Here is a 24,001-nt window from a genome sequence, read left to right as displayed (position 1 = left end):
TTGCCACTGCCTTAGTCAAGGCCTGAAGTCATAGACTGGTCTCCCACCTCCAGTCTGGATCTTTCCAGTTCAGTCTCAGCAGACAGAATTATCTTTTTTATTGTTACCTTCCTCTGGTTAAAACCTGTGGAAATCAATGAAGACCACCCTAGTGAGAACGAACAGGGGCTTGCTGTTCAGAGCTTGCTATAGAAAGAGAATCTGCCAGCATTGCTTACATTTAGCAGAGACTCCCAAGGCAGGCAAGGGAGCTTTACAGTGAATAAAAGGGAGGCTTCTATATTGCTCTGGTTGGAGGCTGTTGCCTTGGGGAAGCTGGAAGTGAGCTAGCTAGAAGCAAGGCAACCTGTGTGATTGATTTGGGAAGTATACTTGTCTTTTTCTGGTTGCCCCTGAGAGACAAATTGGGGTAAAAAAAATAGGGAATCTGACAATCATTGACCAGATACTGACTTTTCTGAGCCAGTTGCTGCAGAAGTTGTGGTTTGACTCCCCAGGTTGGTTGCTACAGAGGTTGTAGGACAGAGTTCTGTTGCTAGATATAGTCTGGCCTTTGTCTGTTTTTATATCCAGTCTCTCAAACCATTCAATAGCTTCTGGTGATCATTAGCATAGTATACAAGGCCCTCTGTAAAATGGGGTTAATAATAGTATCTACCTCATAGAATTCAGTTAGTAAATTCATTTAGTGCTTACAGCTGTACCTAGAAATAGACTTTGTCTAATAAGTTTTACCTATCACTATTATTGTTATAGTCATCTTTATTATTCATGATTTGACCTCTACTTACCTTATCAGCATCATCTGTAGCTACTATCCTCTGAACTATCTTCTCCAACCTACTGAATGTCTCACCAGTCCTGTAAATGCCATGTTTTCTCTTGTCTCCAGGCCTTCACACGTGCTACTTCCTTTGCTCCATTTCTCAAACCTTCAGTTCATCTCGCAAATCCTACTCAGTCTCACCTCTGCTTGAAGATTACTTCTTCCAGGAGCTGTCCCAGATTCCCATCCCATTCCCATTCCCATCCCTCCTCCCCATACCATTCTGTCCCCATCTATATAGTTCCAGAGCACACCTCTCAGCCAGATTGATAGGTACCTGAAGTCAGGGCAATGCGTTCCCCACACCTAGCACAGTTTCTGAAATGTCGAAGCTGCTTATAACTATTTATAGAAGGAGGAAAAGGCTAAGGGAGGGAGGGAGAGAGGGAGAAACCTTAAAAATATAATATGTGCCATGCAAGTAAAACACAGGGTAACATGAAGTAGTAATATAAGATAAATTTAGAGATAAAACAAGATAAATCTATGCTTTAATCTTTATACACTCTTTCTTGGAAAAGTTATACCTGCTCATTTGGGGGAAAAAATTCTGAAAATACATACAGGTATTAAAAAAAAATTTTTGCTCTGACATTTCAATATCTTTTACAACCCTCAAAGCCAATATTGCAGAAAATCAGAAAATAAAAGTTCACTATATATATTTATTTCTCTGAGAACACAGGAAGAAAAAGGACAACTGAGGTAGTGGCAGATGGCACTGTTAAATCCCAAAACCTTAAAAGGCAAAATTCTATTTATCAAAAAACTTTGTAACAGTAAATTTAATAATTTAAACAATTTAATAGTAAGATGTAACAATTTTAATGGTAATCATAATACCAAGGATAAATAAGTATATAGTAAATCCTTTTTTTTCTTTTTTTATACAGCAGGTTCTTATTAGTCATCAATTTTATACACATCAGTGTATACATGTCAATCCCAATCACCCAGTTCAGCACACCACCATCCCCACCCCCCCCACGGTTTTCCCCACTTGGTGTCCATACATTTGTTCTCTACATCTGTGTCTCAACTTCTGCCCTGCAAACCAGTTTATCTGTACCATTTTTCTAGGTTCCACATACATGTGTTAATGTACAATATTTGTTTTTCTCTTTCTGACTTACTTCACTCTGTATGACAGTCTCTAGATCCATCCACATCTCAACAAATGACTCAACTTCGTTCCTTTTTATGGCTGAGTAATATTCCATTGTATATATGTACCACAACTTCTTTATTCATTCGTCTGTCGATGGGCATTTAGGTTGCTTCCATGACCTGGCTATTGTAAATAGTGCTACAATGAACATTGGGGTGCATGTGTCTTTTTGAATTATGGTTTTCTCTGGATATATGCCCAGTAGTGGGATTGCTGGGTCATATGGTAATTCTATTTTTAGTTTTTTAAGGAACCTCCATACTGTTCTCCATAGTGGCTGTATCAATTTACATTCCCACCAACAGTGCAGGAGGGTTACCTTTTCTCCACACCCTCTCCAGCATTTATTGTTTTTAGACTTTCTGATGATGCCCATTCTAACTGGTGTGAGGTGATACCTCATTGTAGTTTTGATTTGCATTTCTCTAATAATTAGTGATGTTGAGCAGCTTTTCATGTGCTTCTTGGCCATCTGTATGTCTTCTTTGGAGAAATGTCTATTTAGGTTTTCTGCCCATTTTTGGATTGGGCTGTTGTTTTTTTTTTTCTTTTTTTTCAGTACGTGGGCCTCTCACTGTTGTGGCCTCTCCCGTTGCGGAGCACAGGCTCCAGTCGTGCAGTCTCAGCGGCCATGGCTCATGGGCCTAGCCGCTCTGCGGCATGTGGGATCTTCCCGGACCGGGACATGAACCAGTATCCCCTGCATCAGCAGGCGGACACTCAACCACTGCGCCACCAGGGAAGCCCTGGGTTGTTGTTTTTTTAATATTGAGCTGCAGGAGCTGTTTATATATTTTGGAGATTAATCCTTTGTCCGTTGATTCATTTGCAAATATTTTCTCCCATTCTGAGGGTTGTTGTTTCGTCTTGTTTATGGTTTCCTTTGCTGTGCAAAAGCTTTGAAGTTTCATTAGGTCCCATTTGTTTATTTTTGTTTTTATTTCCATTACTCTAGGAGGTGGATCAAAAAAGATCTTGCTGTGGTTTATGTAAAAGAGTGTTCTTCCTACATTTTCCTCTAAGACTTTTATAGTGTCCAGTCTTACATTTAGGTCTTGAATCCATTTTGAGTTTATTTTTGTGTATGGTGTTAGGGAGTGTTCTAATTTCATTCTTTTACATGTAGCTCTCCAGTTTATCCAGCACCACTTATTGAAGAGACTGTCTTTTCTCCATTGTATATCTTTGCCTCCTTTGTCATAGATTAGTTGACCATAGGTGTGTGGGTTTCTCTCTGGGCTTTCTATCTTGTTCTGTTGATCTGTGTTTCTATTTTTGTGCCACTACCATTTTGTCTTGATTACTGTAGCTATCTAGCATAGTCTGAAGTCACGGAGTCTGATTCCTCCAGCTCCGTTTTTTCCCCTCAAGATTGCTTTGGCTATTCGGGGTCTTTTGTGTCTCTATACAAATTTTAAGGTTATTTGTTCTAGTTCCGTAAAAAATGCCATTGGTAATTTGATAGGGATTGCATTAAATCTGTAGAGTGCTTTGGGGAGTATAGTCATTTTCACAATATTGATTCTTCCAATCCAAGAACATGGTATATCTCTCCATCTGTTGGTATCCTCTTTAACTTCTTTCATCAGTGTCTTATAGCTTTCTGCATACAGGTCTTTTGTCTCCCTAGGTAGGTTTATTCCTAGGTATTTTATTCTTTTTGTTGTAATGGTAAATGGGAGTGTTTCCTTAATTTCTCTTTCACATTTTTCATCATTAGTGTATATGTAAGAGATTCCTGTGCATTAATTTTGTATCCTGCAACTTTACCAAATACATTGATTTGCTCTAGTAGTTTTCTGGTGGCATCTTTAGTATTCTCTATGTATAGTATCATGTCATCTGCAAACAGTGACAGTTTTACTTCTTCTTTTCCAATTTGGATTCCTTTTCTTTCTTTTTCTTCTCTGATTGCTGTGGCTAGGACTTCCAAAACTTTGTTGAATAATAGTGGTGAGAGTGGACATCCTTGTCTCACTCCTGATCTTAGAGGAAATGCTTTCAGTTTTTCACCATTGAGAATGATGTTTGCTGTGGATTTGTCGTATATGGCCTTTATTATGTTGACGTAGATTCCCTCTATGCCCACTTTCTGGAGAGTTTTTATCATAAATTGGTGTTTAATTTTGTCAAAAGCTTTTTCTGCATCTATTGAGATGATCTTATGGTTTTTATTCTTCAATTTGTTAATATGGTGTATCATATTGATTGATTTGCATATATTGAAGAATCCTTGCATCCCTGGGATAAATCCTACTTTATCGTGGTGTATGATCCTTTTAATGTGTTGTTGGATTCTGTTTGCTAGTATTTTGTTGAGGATTTTTTCATCTATATTCATTGGTGATATTGGTCTGCAATTTTCTTTTTTTGTAGTATCTTTGTCTGGTTTTGGTATCAGGGTGATGGTGGCCTCATAGAATGAGTTTGAGAGTGTTCCTTCCTCTGCAATTTTCTGGAAGAGTTTGAGAAGGATGGGTGTTAGCTCTTCTCCAAATGTTTGGTAGAATTCACCTGTGAAGCCATCTGGTCCTGGACTTTTGTTTGTTGGAAGATTTTTAATCACAGTTTCAATTTCATTACTTGTGATTGCTCTGTTCATATTTTCTATTTCTTTCTGGTTCAGTCTTGGAAGGTTATACCTTTCTAAGATTTGTTCATTTCTTCCAGGTTTTCCATTTTATTGGCATAGAGTTGCTTGTAGTAGTCTCTTAGGATGCTTTGTATTTCTGCAGTGTCTGTTGTAACTTCTCCTTTTTCATTTCTAATTTTATTGATTTGAGTCCTCTACCTGTTTTTCCTGATGAGTCTGGCTAATGGTTTATCAATTTTGTTTATCTTCTCAAAGAACCAGCTTTTAGTTTTATTGATCTTTGCTATTATTTTCTTTGTCTCTATTTCATTTATTTCTGCTCTGATCTTTATGATTTCTTTCCTTCTGCTAACTTTGGGTTTTGTTTGTTCTTCTTTCTCTAGTTCGTTTAGGTGTAAGGTTAGATCGTTTATTTGAGATTTTTCTTATTTCTTGACGTAGGCTTGTATAGCTATAAACTTCCCTGTTAGAACTGCTTTTGCTGCATCCCACAGGTTTTGGATCATCATGTTTTCATTGTCATTTGTCTCTAGGTATTTTTTGATTTCCTCTTTGATTTCTTCAGTGATCTCTTGGTTATTTAGTAACATATTGTTTAGCCTCCATGTGTTTGTGTTTTTTTCCCTGTAATTCATTTCTAATTTCATAGCGTTGTGGTCAGAAAAGATGCTTGATATGATTTCAATTTTCTTAAATTTACTGAGGCTTGATTTGTGACCCAAGATGTGATCTATCCTCTAGTATGTTCCGTGCGCACTTGAGAAGAAAGTGTAATCTGCTGTTTTTGGATGGAGTGTCCTATAAATATCAATTAAATCTATCTGGTCTATTGTGTCATTTAAAGCTTGTGTTTCCTTATTTATTTTCATTTTGGTGATCTGTCCATTGTTGTAAGTGAGGTGTTAAAATCCCCCACTATTATTGTGTTACTGTCGATTTCCTCTTTTACAGCTGTTAACAGTTGCCTTATGTATTGAGATGCTCCTATGTTGGGTGCATATATATTTATAATTGTTATATCTTCTTGGATTGATCCCTTGATCATTATGTAGTGTTCTTCCTTGTCTCTTGTAACAATCTTTATTTTAAAGTCTATTTTATCTGATATGAGTATAGCTACTCCAGCTTTTTTTTGATTTCCATTTGCATGGAATATCTTTTTCCATCCCCTCACTTTCAGTCTCTATGTGTCCCTAGGTCTGAAGTGGCTCTCTTGTAGACAGCAAATATATGGGTCTTGGTTTTTTTTTGGTAGGGTTAATTAATTAATTATTTTTTCACACACACACTGTATTTTATTTTTTACAAGAGATAACTAGACTGACACCAAGCATTGTAAATGGATGACCACAACAAAAGCAACAGTGATTGCAATTACCAAACACAAAACACACTCATACTATGTCATAATATTGACATTCAGTCCAGTAATACTCCACTGTAACAGCTCCTTTACTTTGCAGTGAAAATTGATTTGTATATTTTTTGCCTCTGAGTCCTTGTGGGATTTTTTTTTTTTATTCAAACAGAAAGTCACAAAAATTATAATCATCCTCATCAGTTTACTCAGTACCATGTAATTATTTTTTTTCATCTTTATCTTTTGTTAGCACTTTTATGAGTTCATCAGTTTTCCATTAGAGTTCTGAAAATGCTTATTCATTCAGTTCAGCAGTACAGTCAGTTACCAGAAACCTGTACTTGTCAGTCTTTTCCATGAATTCCTTGAAGATGAAACCCTTTTATAGGAACATTTTTGTGAAAGCATCAGAGTACACCCAGAACTGTCTGTAAATGCCAAAAGACTTAAAAATGACCACAGTTAAAGATTTGATGAAAGTTCATAATAATGCAATTGACAAGGAAATTTATTTATTTCTGAGATATACATTTTAAAGTAATAATTAGAATTATGACTTATAACATTATACCAGAACATATAAGATTTTTAAAAATTTCATGTAATGTCTGAAACATTTATATTAACATATTTCCATGCAAATAACCCAATGAAAGTTTAGTATTAGTTGTTTTGTTTGTTTGTTTGTTTATACTGCAGGTTCTTATTAGTCATCAGTTTTATACACATCAGTGTATACACGTCAATCCCAATCACCCAATTCAGCTCACCACCATCCCCACTCCACTGCAATTTTCCCCCCTTGGTGTCCATACGTCTGTTCTGTACATCTGTGTCTCAACTTCTGCCCTGCAATGGGTCTTGTTTTTGTATCCATTCAGCAAGCCTGTGTCTTTTGTTTGGGGCATTTAATCCATTCACGTTTAAGGTAATTATCAATATGAATGTTCCTATGACCATTTTCTTAATTGTTTTGGGTTTGTTTTTGTAGGTCATTTCCTTTTCTTGTGTTTCCCACTTAGAGAAGTTCCTTTAGCATTTGTTGTAGAGCTGGTTTGGTGATGCTGAATTCTCTTAGCTTTTGCTTTTCTGTAAAGCTTTTGATTTCTCCAACGAATCTGAATGAGATCCTTGCCGGGTAGAGTAATCTTGGTTGTAGGTTCTTCCCTTTCATCACATTAAGTATATCATGCCACTCCGTTCTGGCTTGTACAGTTTCTGCTGAGAAATCAGCTGTTCACCTTATGGGAGTTCCCTTGTATGTTATTTGTCATTTTTCCCTTGCTGCTTTCAATAATTTTTCTCTGTCTTTAATTTTTGCCAGTTTGATTACTATGTGTCTCGGCATGTTTCTCCTTGGGTTTATCCTGTATGGGACTCGCTGCGCTTCCTAGACTTGGGTGGCTATTTCCTTTCCCGTGTTAGGGAAGTTTTCGACTATAATCTCTTCAAATATTTTCTCGGGTCCTTTCTCTCTCTCTTCTCCTTCTGGGACCCCTATAATGCGGATGTTGTTGTGTTTAATGTTGTCCCAGAGTTCTCTTAGGCTGTCTTCATTTCTTTTCATTCTTTTTTCTTTATTCTGTTCCGCAGCAGTGAATTCCACCATTCTGTCTTCCAGGTCACTTATCTGTTCTTCTGCCTCAGTTATTCTGCTATTGGTTCCTTCTAGTGTAGTTTTCATTTCAGTTATTGTATTATCTCTGTTTGTTTGTTATTTAATTCTTCTAAGTCTTTTTTAAACATTTCTTGCATCTTCTCGATCTTTGCCTCCATTCTTTTTCCGAGGTCCTGGATCATCTTCACTATCATTATTCTGAATTCTTTTTCTGGAATGTTGCCTGTCTCTACTTCATTTAGTTGTTTTTCTGGGGTTTATCTTGTTCCTTCATCTGGTACATAGCTCTCAGCCTTTTCATATTGTCTACCTTTCTGTGAATGTGGTTTTTGTTCCGCAGGCTGCAGGATTGTAGTTCTTCTTGCTTCTGCTCTCTGCCCTCTGGTGGATGAGGCTATCTAAGAGGCTTGTGTAAGTTTCCTGATGGGAGGGACTGGTGGTGGGTAGAGTTGACTGTTGCTCTGGTGGGCAGAGCTCAGTAAAACTTTAATCCACTTGACTGTTGATGGGTGGGGCTGGGTTCCCTCCCTGTTCATTGTTTGGCCTGAGGCAACCCAACACTGGAGCCTACCTGGGCTCTTTTGTGGGGCTAATGACAGACTCTGGGAGGGCTCAGGCCAAGGAGTACTTCCCAGAACTTCTGCTGCAAGTGTCCTTGTCCCCACGGTGAGCCACAGCCACCCCCTGCCTCTGCAGGAGACCCTCTGACACTAGCAGGTAGGTCTGGTTCAGTCTCCCCTGGGGTCACTGCTCCTTCCCCTGGGTCCCGATGTGCACAATACTTTGTCTGTGCCCTCCAAGAGTGGAGTCTCTTTTTCCTCCAGTTCTGTTGAAGTCCTGCAGTCAATTCCCACTAGGCTTCAAAGTCTGATTCTCTAGGAATTCCTCCTCCCATTGCCAGACCCCCAGCTTGGGAAGCCTGACGTGGGGGCTCAGAACCTTCACTCCAGTGGGTGGACTTCTGTGGTATAAATGTTCTCCAGTCTGCAAGTCACCCACCCAGCAATTATGGGAGTAAATCCTTTTTGATTGTTAATTTTTGAAGTAAAAATCATATTGAGTAAATAAACTCACTCAGATACTTATTCTGCAGACTTAACGTTAGAATGCTGAACTGAAAATTGGTTTTAAAAGACATTTCTTGAGATCAGAACATGTGAGTTTGTAATTGTGAAAGGAAAGGAAATTCTAGCCCTCAAGAGGCAATGGAATAATGACTGTGTAGAAAGGTGACTATGTAGAAATATGGAACGGTATGTATTATAGATTTAAAAATCAGAATATACAATAGTGTTAACACTAAGTGAAATTATGTAATGTATTTATACATGTAAACAAAAACAGAAAATAAAATATTAAAATACATATATAAAGCAGAAAATAATAAAAATGTATTTTGATAATAAGATTTTTTTCTTTTTGAATATTTTTTATTACATCATCTTTTCAAACAGTTATTTTAAAGTAGAAATAAGTATGAAAGCAGGAGAGATGGGAAGAAGGAAACAAAAGAGACTGGGATAGCTTAACCCTTCTAATAGGAGTGAGCAGTATTGATATAACATTTGAATGAAAGAAAACGCCATGCAGCAAAGCATTAATCCCCAAGATAAATATAGCCAAAACTGCATTTAGAATTTTGACATTTCTGTACTATCATAAGTACTTAAACTTTGGATAACACCTTCTATTTCCTTCCCCATTTACCTACAAATAACTTATATATGTTACACCCAGTGTTTGGTGCTGGGGATGCCAGAAAACAAAAGTCTTCCCTCAAAGTAAACTTTGGGATAGGGGATAAGGATGTAAACCATTTTAGAATAAGGTGATGGGAACTGTGATGGATATACATTCAAAGTGCTATGGGAGTACTCAGGAGGGACATTTGTTGTATCCTTTTTCCTCCCTTGGGGAGGTGACACCTGAACTGTGTCTTGAAGGACCTGGGGAGGTTAACTAAGGAGACAGATAGGATTGTAACAACATAATGAAAACAGGAGGGGGTGAAAGGCATTAGTGGAGAGTCATTGAATGATTTAGATGTGTTGTGTTCAGATTTGAGTTTTATTGTTCTGATCAGAGGGTAGAACCGTAAGGGTGCAAGACTAGAGGCGGGGAGAACAGACAGCAGGAAACCTTCAAAACTGAGTGAGAAATGAGAACTGAATAAATCATTAAGATGGAGTGGGCCGGATACTATAAAACTCTTAGAGGAAAACATAGGCAGAGCACTCTTTGACATAAATCACAGCAAGATCTTTCTCAGTCCACTGCCTAGAGTAATGAAAATAAAAAGAACAATAAACAAATAGGACCTAATTAAACTTATAAGCTTTTGCACAGCAAAGGAAATGATAAACAAAATGAAAAAACAACCCTTAGAATGGGAGAAAATATTTTCAAACAAAGCAACTGACAAGGGATTAATCTCCAAAATATATAAACAACACATGCAGCTCAATATCAAAAAAACAAACAACCCCATCATAAAGTGGGCAGAAGACCTAAATAGACATTTCTCCAAAGAATACATACAAATGGCCAGAAAACATATGAAAAGATGTTCAACATCACTAATTATTAGAGAAATGCAAATCAAAACTACAATGAGGTATCGCCTCACACGAGTCAGAATGGCCATCATCAAAAAAAATCTACAAATAATAAATGCTGGACAGGGTGTGGAGAAAAGGGAACCCTCCCACACTGTTGGTAGGAATGTAAATTGGTACAGCCACTATGGAGGTTCCTTAAAAAACTGAAAGGAGAGCTACCATATGACCCAGCAATCCCACTCCTGGGCATATATCTGGAGAAAATCATAATTTGAAAGGATGCATGCACCCCAATGTTCATTGCAGCACTATTTACAATAGCCAGGACATGGAAGCAACCTAAATTTCCATTGACAGAGGAATGGATAAAGAAGTTGTGGTACATATATATACAATGGAATATTACTCAGCCATGAAAGGAATGAAATAATGCCATTTGTAGAGACATGGATGGACCTAGAGATTGTCATACAGGGTGAAGTAAGTCAGAAAGAGAAAGATGAATATCATATAATATCACTTATACTGTATGTGGAATCTAGAAAAATGGTGCAGATGAACTTATTTGCAAAGCAAAAATAGAGTCGCAGATGTAAAAAACAAACTTAAGGTTACCAAGGGGGGAAGGGGGAGGGTGGGATGAATTGGGAGATTGGGATTGACATATATACATGACTATATATAAAATAAATAACTAATGAGAACCTACTGTATAGCACAGGGAACTCTACTCAGTGCTCTGTGGTGACCTAAATGGGAAGGAAATCTAAAAAAGAGTGGATATATATATATATGTATAACTGATTCACTTTGTTGTACAGCAGAAACTAACACAACATTGTAAAGCAACTGTACTCCAATAATAATTTAAAAAAAAAAGATGGAGTGGGCTCAAGAAATATTTAAGATGTAAGCTCTGTAGAACTTGGCAGTTCCTGTTTTCTACTACAGGTGATGTAAGACTGCTGGGAGAGGGGATACCTGGTTCAAGAAGGCGATCGCCTACCTGTAGTTTAGAAGCTAGTCTTATGTATATCTGCATAGGCAAACTCAGTGTAATGTGTATGCATGAGATATGTAATATGTATGAATGAGATCGTTTTATTTTCCAAAGCATGGAAGTGCTATTATTCCAGATGCTCTCTTGGGCCTTTCGGGACTAAGAAATTTAAAGACGTTAAGATTGTAAGATATGAAGGTGGGAGGTAGATGCAAGAGGGAGGAGATATGGGGATATATGTATATGTAATGTATAGCTGATTCACTTTGTTATAAAGCAGCAACTAACACACCATTGTAAAGCAATTATACTCCAATAAAGATGTGAAAATAATAATAATAAAGAAAAATGAAAAAAAAAGATTGTAAGGTAATACTAGAATTCAAGAGGTTTGGGGGGGGTTCACTCCAAAATTTATTTACTCCTATAAGTCTCATCTGCTTTTCATTATCCCTTACTATCTTTTTGTCATAAGATATTTTTAAGTTGCTGAGATATGCCATATAAAAATAGTGTGTTTGATGTGATTTCTTGTTTCTCATGACATAGAATACTATGAGTTTTATGTTTTTTAGGGTGTTTTCAAGCCTATGGACCTAAATCGTGTCATCAAACTCCTCGAAGAGACTGGTAAAGTAAGCTTTGAGAGAAATTTTCTCTATTTCACTTAGAAACTGTGATTTCCCTGAAAGGTAACATGTATTCCCCTAAATATGTCTCATTTCTCTCCTTTTGTTGAAAACATTTCAAATAGTATATGTCTCATCTTGAAGAACTATTTAAATTTAGTATGAATATATTTAACCTGGTAGGGAGGCTGGACAAGAATAGATTTGATTACATGGGATGGACAAATCCATGGTGGATATAAACAGAAGAAATCATAAGAGTAAAGAAAGACTGATCTAGCCTCTGTTCATAGCTTATTACCAAGTAGGATATGGGCACAAGAGTAGAAAAAGTGTATCATGATGTAGTACTTAAAAATTTCCTGATAAGAAATTAGGATATGTACATACTCATATCCAGTCATAAGTAATTTATTTTGAGAGAACTCTTATACAGAATGTAATGGAAATAAAGATACAAGACTCAAAATTGAAGTTTAGGCATTAGGAGAAAGGATAATAAATGCATATGCATACATGTTTATATGACACGCTCCTGATGTTACCCAAGAATTGACTGAATTCCTAAAAAGCCACTATAAAATTACTACAGGATGAAGACTGCATACTTTCATAAGTGGGAAATGGGCTGACCATGGTATAGCAGATCAAAACAATGTCCTGTGATTAGCAGGTGCAAAAATTTAGTCATTGTTTTAACATTTTTTAGTCTTTACATTTTTACATAGAAAGAAGAAAAAAACACATTAAGAATAATGACTTTATAAGAATAATTTATCTTTTGTTGGCTATGATTATTGTGAAAGTTATTTTTAATTGTGAATATATCTGCAGTTTTTAAAAAAGGAAACCCAACTATGTAGAGCTCCTACTAGCTGTTAAATAAGGGTAGACAAAATATGTATGTGTGTGTGTGTATGTATATGTTCATACATAGGTCTATATACACAGATATACACACACACACACACACACACACATACACACATATATATACGCCACAGTTTCTCACAAACAAGAAGGTTAAAAGAACAGAAATGGGGGCTTCCCTGGTGGCACAGTGGTTGAGAGTCCGACTGCTGATGCAGGGGACGTGGGTTCGTGCCCTGGTCCGGGAAGATCCCACATGCCGTGGAGCGGCTGGGCCCGTGAGCCATGGCCGCTGAGCCTGCGCGTCCAGAGCCTGCTCTCCGCAACGGGAGAGGCCACAACAGTGAGAGTCGAGGCCCGCGTACCACAAAAAAAAAAAAAAAAAAGTGATTCAGTCATGAAAATGCATCAGTATACAGAGTTTTGCTTTGCTTTGTTTTGTTTTGTTTTGTTTTAATTGGCTGAAGATGTTTAGTTTGAGCCATTACATTGGGTATATTTTAGAGGTTAAAAATACAATTTCTGGAGTCAGATTGTTAAATTTGACTTCTTACATCACCATTTATTAGCTGTGTGATTTGGGTAATTACGTAGTGTTTCAGCTTGAGTTTCGTATTCCGAAAAAGAAGGATAATAAAAGTACCTCCTAATAGGGTTATTTTGAAGATTAATGAAGTGATATGTATATACCTTGCCTAAATGGTACATGGCATAGAAAAATGCTCAACGTACTTCAGTATTATTAATTTTATTTCTGGAAACAATTAATGCTTTTATATTAACCTAGTTTTGATTTGCAATTTCTTATTCAAATATAAATGGTAGTTTATTTTTACCTTCACTGTTTTATGAAACATTTTTAATGCTTACATTATAATATAGTAATTTAAGAATTACTTGATAACATGTCTACTCTCTTTTTACACTAAGGAAAATTTTTAAAATCTCAACAGAATTAATAACACAAAAGAACTAAAATAGATAATTTGTTTTAGGATGATTTAGAAGAAAAACAACTTAAATCTGTCAAGAAAATGGTGCAGTGTTATCAGAATGGACTTGTATCCTTTACTTATATGTGTATGTTTGTTTTGTTTATCCTGAAATGGGAGAATTTTTATTAGAAAATGCATTAGCTTCCTATTGTTGCTGTAACAAATTACCAAAAACTTAGTGCCTTAAAACCACATAAATTTTTTGTTTTACAGTTCTGGAGGTCTCACTGGGCTAAAGGCAAGGTGTTGTTGGCAGGGCTGGTTCTTTCTGAAGGCTCTAGGGGAGAATCCATTTCCTTGCCTTTGCCAGCTTCTAGAGGCAGCCTGCATTCCTAGGCTTCCTGGGCCCTTCCTTGAAGTAGCATCACTCTCACCTCTACTTCTGTCATCTTATCTCCTTCTCTGACCCTCTCCTGCCTCTCCTTTCCTTATAAGGACTCTGTGATTACATTGGACCTACTTGTATAACCTCGGATAACTTTCCCATGTCAACGCTTTTAATCACATCTGAAAAGTCCCTTTGCCATGTAAGGAAGGTAACAGTTACAAGTTCTAGGGATTAGGACAGGCCATTATTCTGTTTACCACAGAATATACCTAACATTTTGTGCTTTTTACAAAACTATATTTTTATCAGAGAATATAAATTTGAAGAAACAGTATAACACAGTATTAACTGTGCAGATAATGTCAGTTTCTATAGACTCAGAGAGACAGTTTAGGTAGTTAGCAGGGCCAAGTCAAAGTCTTGTTTCTACCAATTTACTTGAGTATTTGCACTGTTGATAAGCTTCTTAACTTTTCCACCCTTATAAAATAGGGATAACAGCCCCTCATAAGGTTGCTAGGAAGACTAGATGAGATAATGTATGAGCAAGTTCTTGATAATCTGTAAAACATTCTATAAATATGTTATCCTCAATGAAGATACCACCCTGATCAGAATATGTAGAAACCAGTGTGTCTCAAAACTCTGTGATTAAGAACCAGTTTGCTGTTGGGGGTTGTTTCTTTTTTTTTATCCTTTGCATATATATGCTATTGTAAAAATGCAATGAAATTGTCACAGGAAACTCACTTTCTGCAGTTATTTTTCCACAGACTGGTAACATACAATTCCAGAACTGGCATGGTCCACAGACCACACTTAACAGTAGTATTGATCTAACTAATCTCTAACAGTTGTCCAGTCTGGTCCCAAGAAGACAGCAGTCTCTAATATTATCTTGTTCCAAGATTTCAAAACGTCTTAAGCCTCCGATTCAGGGAAATGGTGCCTTATAATTTTATCTCTTTTCTCACCTTATTTTAGCCTTGTTTTATATGGATTTGTTCAGTCAGTTACCTGAGGGCTTGTCGATATCAAGCATTGTTTACTGGTAGCCAAGAAAGTCTACTAGCAAGTGATTTCTTATCTTAACCCAATAACTCAACACCTCCCTTATTTTTTCTTCTTCAGGCTAGAGAGTTGGTGGCAAATGACTGTTTCTGAATGCCTTTAGTAGGCTGGGTTTAGAGGTTATAACCACATAAAGCAAACATAAGTTAGAGAGGTATCTTGATCATTTCTCTAGGAAGTTAACAGAGGTTTGTGTTTCTAATACATCCAGCTCTCCTATCTTTTTCTAAGAAGCTCCTAGAGACTAGAAGTGATCAGATTCAATCAAGAAGTGCAAGTCACAGCTACCACGTCCCCTTAACTGTATTAAAAAACAAAACAAAACAAAAAATGTGAAATTTGTTTATGTACCAACTGGGTTTTTTAAATAGGTAAAATAAAAGGTGCTTTTACCTGAAGATCTAGAGAGGGTACATTTTGCTTTCATAAACTAGTCTTAAATAAAATTTTTAACCAATTTAAACCTTAAAAACAAGAGCACACACCTGAGTAATGTTAATAAAATAACGCATAAAAGTAAGGTAGGTTTGGGTTGCTTATTCCCGAGCAATATATGTTTTGTATGTGGGTGGAGATTAAGAATATAATTGAGCCATTAAGTTAGTTTTGTTTTCAAAGTGTTATTACTCATTACCAATAATAAGTTATCGTTCAACTGAATATGTGGTGTAGTAGTTGGTAGTCAAATTCTAAAGATGTGGTGAGAAGAGAAAAATATATTTTGAATAAGAGGTTACTGAGACAAAAATTAAATAATATTCCTTAAAAAAACATGGTTCTGTTTTCCTCTTTAGATTTCAAAATTGGTATAATTAAACCACATTTAACAAAATAGATGGAATTCTATAGACTTTTCTTGACAGAAGTGCTGTAAAGGATATTTTAATAAAAATCTTAATTTTATTTCTTAACTAAAAATATTAAAGCCCCTAAGGGATTTAGCACAGATATTTAAAATTCTGAATCTGTGTGCAGGAAAAATTAAAAAACAACCCCATTTTATAGAACCTGCATGTAATATCCTAAAATTATGTGGGTAAGTTTTTTTTTAACTTTGTTTTATATTAGCATGCAGTATTTTCTGTTTTATTTTGTCTTACAAAAATATTATGCATTATGGTATAGCAAAGTGATACAGAACTCAGGACACTTCACTTGATCACTTGATTCCAGCAGCTGGTATCTCAAAGGTAGTACATTTTATTTTATTGTAGTCTCAGATTACTGACCACAAGAGATTAAACTGTAAGTATATTTGAATGTTTTCTCATAATAAATTGCTCTCAAGTGAATGATAAATGTGAGATAAAACAAAGAAATAATATTTTTAGAGAATCCTTGAGAAAATTTATGGACAATACTTAATAGTTTCTGCCTAGTTTTTTTTCTGTCTCTCTAAGAAATTTGACTGTCAAAGACATGAGAGTCAAAATGTTTTATTTGATCTTCCAAATTTGAATAAAGAATGATTTATCACCAAATTATTTTTGGCATATTTTTTTCAAAATGTAAATTAGAGATCAGAATTATAAAATTTATATATTCCATCCTCTGTACTATTTTTTCTTCAACCATTTGGGGGAACTAGCCACATAGTGGCTAATCAAGATGTATATTAAAATATATGTTTTTGGTTTTCAATATAATATGGTAGAGGAAATTTCTTAAACAAGGAATAAACTTTTCTGACAATTTAACCTTCTAAACCTTTCTACCAATTTACTTTTTAAATAGTGAGTTTCTTTTAATATATAAATAATAGTATTAGTAGGACTATGTATATGTGGTAGGTTTATCTCTCACTTTTAGATTTAGTAGCAATAATATTTGCAATTTTGTAACTAATTACATTTAAGATTTTGTTATCTGAATAGATGTTCAAAAAAAATTTATTGAATGCCCTTACCACACCTTACTTTTTAATAGAGACCATGAAAAATAAAGAAATAAATTATTGCTCTGATGCTCTCAAGGAACTGTAATGTACTAACTGGAAATTATTGTTATATTGATGTGAGATAATATTATGTAAAACACTTTCAGATTTTGAGGCTATGCAAGTCTTAGAACACCAGATTTGCAAGCATTACTTTCAACATCAGTACTCCTACAGAGCTCCACCAAGAATTGGTTCTCTATGAAAGCTGTGACTGAATGTTTCATTGCATAATATGAGAAATCTTTTGAAATGCACTCTTCACTTTCCTTCATATTTCATAATTACTCACATCATTTTTTTTTTTGCTTTCCTAATTTCTACTTTCATCGTGCATTTTTCCACACCACACCCTCACTTGATTCTCTTTTCAGGACATTTTTGGGAGATAAAAACATAGAAAATTAAAAAATAAAATCAAACCCTTCTGTTTTGGCCTCTAAGTAGTATGTTTCTCTCAGTGCATCAGAAGTATAATGCTTATTTTTTTCATAACCTTTTTGGTGGAAAACTCTTCTGATGCTTTATCTTTTAGGTTGTTTCCTTTGGTAAAAAAGGAAAAAATTTGAGGACAAGAACAATTCGTTTTATAGTTCTTCACTTTAGAGATTCAACAATGAGCTGGATATCAAGTAATTAAGTTATTTATTTCAAATGAAAAATTCTAACAAACACCAGAAATGAACCTCTATGGTATTTATAAAATATTCCTTTTCATAACTTGCCCTTGAAATATCTTTTAATTCCAGTTGACCTATATACATCCACATGTGATAGTTCCAAGTGCTCTTTTTCAACTATTTGGTTAATTTTTCTTGAAAAACATGAATTTAAAGTCCTATATATAAGATATATTAAATATCTTTAAATAGGATACAAAGTTCAAATTTTGAACTCCTGAAATGCTGAAATAGTTTATATTTTTTGTTTAGGAAGTGAATTTTCTGTCTCCTCTGACACTTAGACTAATGACCTAGGTTCGAGTGCCCTATCTTTTATGATTTGTGAATAATTATTTTCAGATAACTTTGGTTATATTAGCTGTGAAATGTAATTCTAATATAATTAATACTTGTTAAATTCTTTAGTGTCTCAAAAAGTATATTTGTTATTTCATGGATGGTAACTGATCCAATTAATAAGGAAAAAGTCACTGACCTTTAAGAACAAATAGACCATTGATCTATTAACTGGAGTTTCAGAAACTTCAGAAAAAGCCCTTGAACAGCCTTTAAGTTATAGGTGAGACTAGATCTGTGATTTGTATCAGATTTTCCAATGTCTTCCTAATTTTAATAGTACAGGTATAATCTAGTATTATTTTGCCCTCAGAGAGAAAGAAGATTCTTAAGTTTTTTATTTATGTAGTGTTGCAAGATGGCTTTCTTAACCCTTGCCTTGTATGTCCATGTCTCTTCATTTTTATAAACCTATTTTATTTTGTTTTATTTTATTTTGGTCAACTGGTTAGAAACACAGAAATATTTTTGGTAGTTGTTAATTCTCCAGGGCTAAAGAAACAGGATATTTATCCTCATTTTAATCTTTAGAAAAGAAATTTTCCTCTACTTTGCAAATGATGCTTCAATTAAGGACTTCATTAAACATAACTCACATATTCTTCATTCTTATTGAAGCTTGCCATTTTTGAAAAAGAAAGTATCGGATGAAATAACATATGCTGAAGATACTGCTAATTCAATTGCACTTCTGGGTGAGTTGAGATGATAGGCCCTACTGACAAGAAGGAAATAGCTCTTGCACAAAGTTTCACTAAGGATACTTCTCCAAATCTAGGCTCTTTTCTTGTTGGGAATTAATCACAGTGTGCTTGGTGACGTTTTTTGTATTATCTTCTACTCAGGTGTTTCATGATACCAACAGGATTTTTTGTTCCTTAATTTTAAGGACTGGCAGATACTTATTTGCACTTATTTGTCTTGATGTTATATATTTAGTTTGATGAAATGTTTGGGGACATTTTTTTTTGTAAATCAGAAGTATGTGTTCCTCTCTTTCAGTAATCACAAAAATATTTTCATCTTTGAACTCTAATCATTGCTTGAACCTAACTGATTGCTGGAATTGTTAGCAATTCTAACAATTTAGCAAGGGCCAAATTGTTCATTAAATAATTTAAAGTCTTAAATAAAATCATAAAATGGTGGGATATTGGGAGCTTTAGTATAATATACATAACGATGCCTGTGTTTTTGTATACAAAAATATGAAAAATATTATAAGCAGGTTTCATATTTGGGTTATTGCTCAGTTTTCTAGAGAAAGAAAATAATAATTTTTTAGAAATGAGATCAAACACTATAGCTCCTTGAATCAGCCCCTGAGACATAACAGCATGTTCCCAAAACAAATCCCACATTAAATTTATGCTTATTAATTTAGGTCTTTGTACAGGAGAAATAAAAGATACACAAATGGCCTAACAAATTAAAAATAAATATTTACTGAATAGTTATGTTCCCAGCATTATACTCCATACTGAAAGATGATAGAAACTAATATAAGTAAAAGGCATTTAAATTTTTAACATAGACACTAACACTTTTATGTCTAAATAAATTTCATAATCTTCAACTGTAGATACTTTGGGAGGAATTATTATGGCCTAAGGTGGGTGAAGGTATCAAGGAAATTAGAATAAACATGGGGAGTTAAGTAAGATGACCTTAAGGAGCAGGAAGACTAGAAACTAATGGGAAACTTTAATTCTGTGAATCTCTCATCAGTGGAAATTTACAGTGAGAAGCCAACCTAGAAGAGGATATGATAGTATTAACAGATAAAAAGTGTAGGTTTGGTTGATAACATTTAAAAAATCTCTGTTGCCCTTATTATTTGTAAATATGCATTTGTATAATAAATACATGGAGCTTTTGTACTGTGTCAGTCTACTCTTTGCTGAATGCCTGCCTACAGAACATATTACTGTCTCATTTGAGGGCAGTATGAACTCTTAGCTTAAAATGAACTCCTTTCACTGATTACTTACCGTAAGTACTGCTGCTCTGTCCCTCATTTTTTTAATTGCTGGAACCATGAGTTTAAACTAAAATAATTGTTTGTAGTACAAAGTTTTGAACAAAGGCTATTCATTTTTAGTAACTTCCAGTTTCTACTACATACTAGTAAATTATATTACTTTTTCTTCTAAATGATAGATATTTCTGAATTAAGAGCAGGATTCTGGAAACATATGAAGGAAAAAGTTGGTACTCTGCCCTGAGATTATAAACAGGAAACTATGAGAGATGACCTAAACCTACAGGAACTAAAAGGGTGGTGAAGCAGATGAGAAACCTTAGAATTTCCCATAAACTTGAACGTTTGGATAGTTTTATTAGAAAAGTTTTGTTGTTCCTGTTGCCTAATTTTTTTCAAAACATAGTGAGTTTTCAACTTCAAAGGATGGGTCCAAAAAAATTAAGAGAATAATCTTGAACCTATCTTTTTTTTTAAGTGCTATCTTTTGCTGATAGATTCTTCTCAAGCTAGGGTGAGCCTTTCCTATGTGCTCCCTCCATCTGTCTGCTTGTTGCCCCACCCACTGGCTACCCCCAGAGATAAACATTATGCAAAGCCTAATGCAAAACACAAGTCTTCAAGGCACACCTAATTATCTCTTTCCCTCAGAGAATCCAAGCAGATCTGCTTCAGTCCTGAAGCTGATATTCCTGACTCCAGTTGTCCTCAGGCTCCCAGAGGACATTCTGGATCATTTCCAGAATCCTACTGATCATTTTCAGATTCCCTTAGGGATCATACTTGTAGGACTTCACCAGAGCAGATACAATCCAGTTTGAAATATAGGCTGAAGCCAATTCAGAAGTAGTTTAAATATGACTGAAAAGGAATATTCCCTATCCTCCATCCCCACCACAATAACCTGGACATAAAACTATTACCTGCAGGGCAAAGACTGCCTAGAAACTCACTGTCTTCCAGTCTGTCAATAAACTGAGGGAGCAAAGCTCACTTGGAACTTCTCTAAGCAAAGGATGCATTATTAGAGGCAACAGATTACTGACTCTCTAGTTAGGGAGGAAAAGTCTCAGCCCTTTTCTCATACTAATGCATTTAATTCTCACAGCAATCTTTAAAGTGGTAACTATTGTTATACCATTTTATAGATGAGAAAACTAAAAGACAAGTTTATACAGGTAGTAAGTGGCAGAGCCAGGATTTAATCTTAGACAATCTAGTTCTAGCATTTATGCTGGTAATTACCATTCTTTTCTTCCTGGGAAGGAGAGACTGAGTTGATTGAGGGGCCAACTGTTACAAGGATAGATATTCAGGGTGTTTTGTGCATGCATGCGCACGCATGTGTGTGTGTGTGTGTGTGTGTGTATATAAAATTACATGATCCAGTTTGAATCTCTGATGATATTTTTAATCATGTTACTAACACTGTATGCTTAAAACTGCAAATAAACTTATGGCACTGTTATTGAATAGCATTTGTTTATCTTTCTGGCAGGTGACTTAATGATAATACCAAGTTCTGAATTGAGGATACAAATTTGTAAGTGTATTATTGACTTTTATCATGCAGAACCACCAAAGCAGCATATTACAGGTAAAGTTTTCAGTAGTCTTTCAGTAATAACTTATGTCTTTATAAAATAGAACAGTCTTTCTCATTTCTCTTTGAACTTGGAAAGACAGAGTGGGATCATAAATGCAATACATCGGGCTTCCCTGGTGATGCAGTGGTTAAGAATCCACCTGCCAATACAGGGGATATGGGTTTGAGCCCTGATCTGGAAAGATCCCAGATCTAGGCCACAACTACTGAGCCTGTGCTCTAGAGCTCATGCTCTGCAACAAGAGAAGCCAGGACAATGAGAAGCCCACGCACTGCAACGAAGAGTAGCCCCCACTCACCACAACTAGAGAAAGCCCGCGTGCAGCAGTGAAGACCCAACGCAGCCAAAAATAAAATTTAATTAATTAATTTTTAAAAAAATAAATAAATGCAACACATCAAAACAGTTCTTTTGGTAGTCTCAAACTCTTCAGTCATTTTAAACAAAAAAATTTATGTATTTTTTTCAACTTTAGATTTTTATTCTGATGCTAAATATAACAGAATTTTTAAGGTCATACCCAAGTTAGTTTAATTATAATTATTACTATTCATATTATTTAATACTGTTGATAATATTATTATTTTCTAACATTTATAATTATTCATAATATCTGTCCCACCCAACTAGATGTTAAATTCCTAATGCTAATAACATTCTCTACCATGTTTGGAAAAAGAGTTCTGCATGTTACAGCTAAGGGATCATAATATATAATGATAAAATGAGTCACACTGAAATGGGTGGTATCAAGATAGAGGGCACTTGCAATGTAGAGGATATAATGTTACTTAGGACATACTTCCTACCTTCATAGTTTCTGTAATTCATAATCAATCTAGGAAAGGAGAGAAGATATAAAATACATTTTTAAGTTATATGTTCCTTTAAATGGGTGGCAATAAGACTGGTAGAAAAGAAAGCTAACTTATGAATAGGGAAAAATGGGAGGACATCTGAAGTAGAGAAATGAGTAAAGAAATTATTAACTGTCAGATTTGAGCTATTGATGAGATAAACAGGAGGAAGTGTTTGGTAGATAGTAGACATTGGATACTAAAAGCAGAGACCAGAAATACAGGTTTGAAATTCACCCAAATAGAGATGAAAATTGAAACCATCAGGATGCTTGAGTTTTCCAGGAGATAAAGCATGTAAGCAGCAAGGGACCAAGAACAGCAACACGGAGAGTGCCCATATTGAGATCTGGGGAAAAACAAAACAAAACAAAAAGCAATCCAAAGAAACTGGCAATGAAGGAAGGTTCAGAGAGGAGGAGGAAAAGCTAAAGACTGCCATGTCTTGTGTGCCAGTGAATGAAATGTTTGATGAAGGAAGTAGTGGTCTCAGTGTCAAATACTGTAGAGGCTTCTGTAATTGAGGAATGAAAACGCCAACTGATGTGATATCTGAAAAGTTGTAGTTCATTTTTGGCAGATCTATTGCCATAAAGTGGTCAGGGCAGATACAGGACTAAAGAATGAGAGGATTGTGAGAACAGAGGCAGTGAATGCAGACTTATATATTAAAATCAGATGGAGAATAAAAAGAAGGAAGATGGAGAACAATTCAACTGGTAGCAAAATCAAAGAAGATATTTGGTTTTGTTATTATTTATAATTTTTAGGATAGGGAAAAATGAAGTTTTCCCCTATAGGCAGAGGAATAAGAAGCTAGTACATGGAAAATTGGAGGGTGAAATTCCCAAAGAAGGCATGAGAGGATGGAATTAAGAGCACAAGTTTAGGGTTAACCTAGGCAATATATACACAGTCTTTTTAAAATAGAAAGAAAGGGAGACAAATGATGTATAAGATATGACAGAGGAGTTAAGGTGCAGAGAAGTGAGGTTGATCTTAATTTGACCAGGCTCTGAAAATTGGGAATCTTAGGCAATGCTCTCACTAGCTGTCACACAGTTGGTTTCAGGTGATGGGCATGGCTGGATAGCTGGGACCACAGCTGAAAAGTCCTCAGTAGAGCAATAGTAAGAGACGTAGCCCTGGAGACAGGAATCAGGTCCATGAGCCTTAATATTACTATATCCTTCTGTAGAAATGTAAACTCAATATATAAAGATACAGTAAGTATAAAGTACATTTAGGTTGGTCCATGCATATGACAGGCTATTATGCAAATAAAATCATGATTTGGGAAAATATAGAATGAGAAAAGGCTTACAATAAAATCTTTAGTGGCTGCAGTTGAATGTAAAATTCTGCATATAGTATATTGTTAAAGTTATATGCATACATTAAAAATATCAGTAAGAAATATACCAGATTTACAATAATCTGTAACATAGTAGCTGCTTAATAGATATCTATTGATCAAAAAAAACACAAAAGAAATATACCAGAATGTTAAGGTTGTTCTCTCTGGATGGTGAAATTCTGCAACTTGTGGTTTTCTCTTTATATTTTTTAAATGCCTAAAGTGAGT

At 35.2% G+C, this 24,001-nt stretch overlaps 1 protein-coding gene across 1 annotated transcript in view; it reads left to right on the top strand.

The window, feature by feature from the left end:
• CFAP69 (cilia and flagella associated protein 69) overlaps positions 1–24,001 on the top strand; it is a 69,032-nt gene that overhangs the window by 4,986 nt on the left and 40,045 nt on the right. Inside the window, exons 2-6 of the mRNA XM_029233601.1 lie at positions 11,699–11,758; positions 13,618–13,683; positions 15,943–16,052; positions 18,590–18,666; positions 21,451–21,549. Coding sequence (XP_029089434.1) covers positions 11,699–11,758; positions 13,618–13,683; positions 15,943–16,052; positions 18,590–18,666; positions 21,451–21,549 — 412 coding nt within the window. The remainder of the gene's footprint in view (positions 1–11,698; positions 11,759–13,617; positions 13,684–15,942; positions 16,053–18,589; positions 18,667–21,450; positions 21,550–24,001) is intronic.

The sequence above is a fragment of the Monodon monoceros genome, unplaced genomic scaffold, assembly GCF_005190385.1.
Source record: "Monodon monoceros isolate NGI ecotype Baffin Bay Population unplaced genomic scaffold, NGI_Narwhal_1 Super_Scaffold_2, whole genome shotgun sequence".
In the NCBI taxonomy this organism is placed as follows: Eukaryota; Metazoa; Chordata; class Mammalia; order Artiodactyla; family Monodontidae; genus Monodon; species Monodon monoceros.
Note: the sequence above shows the minus strand (reverse complement) of the source record. Positions and strands in the feature narration are given on the sequence as shown.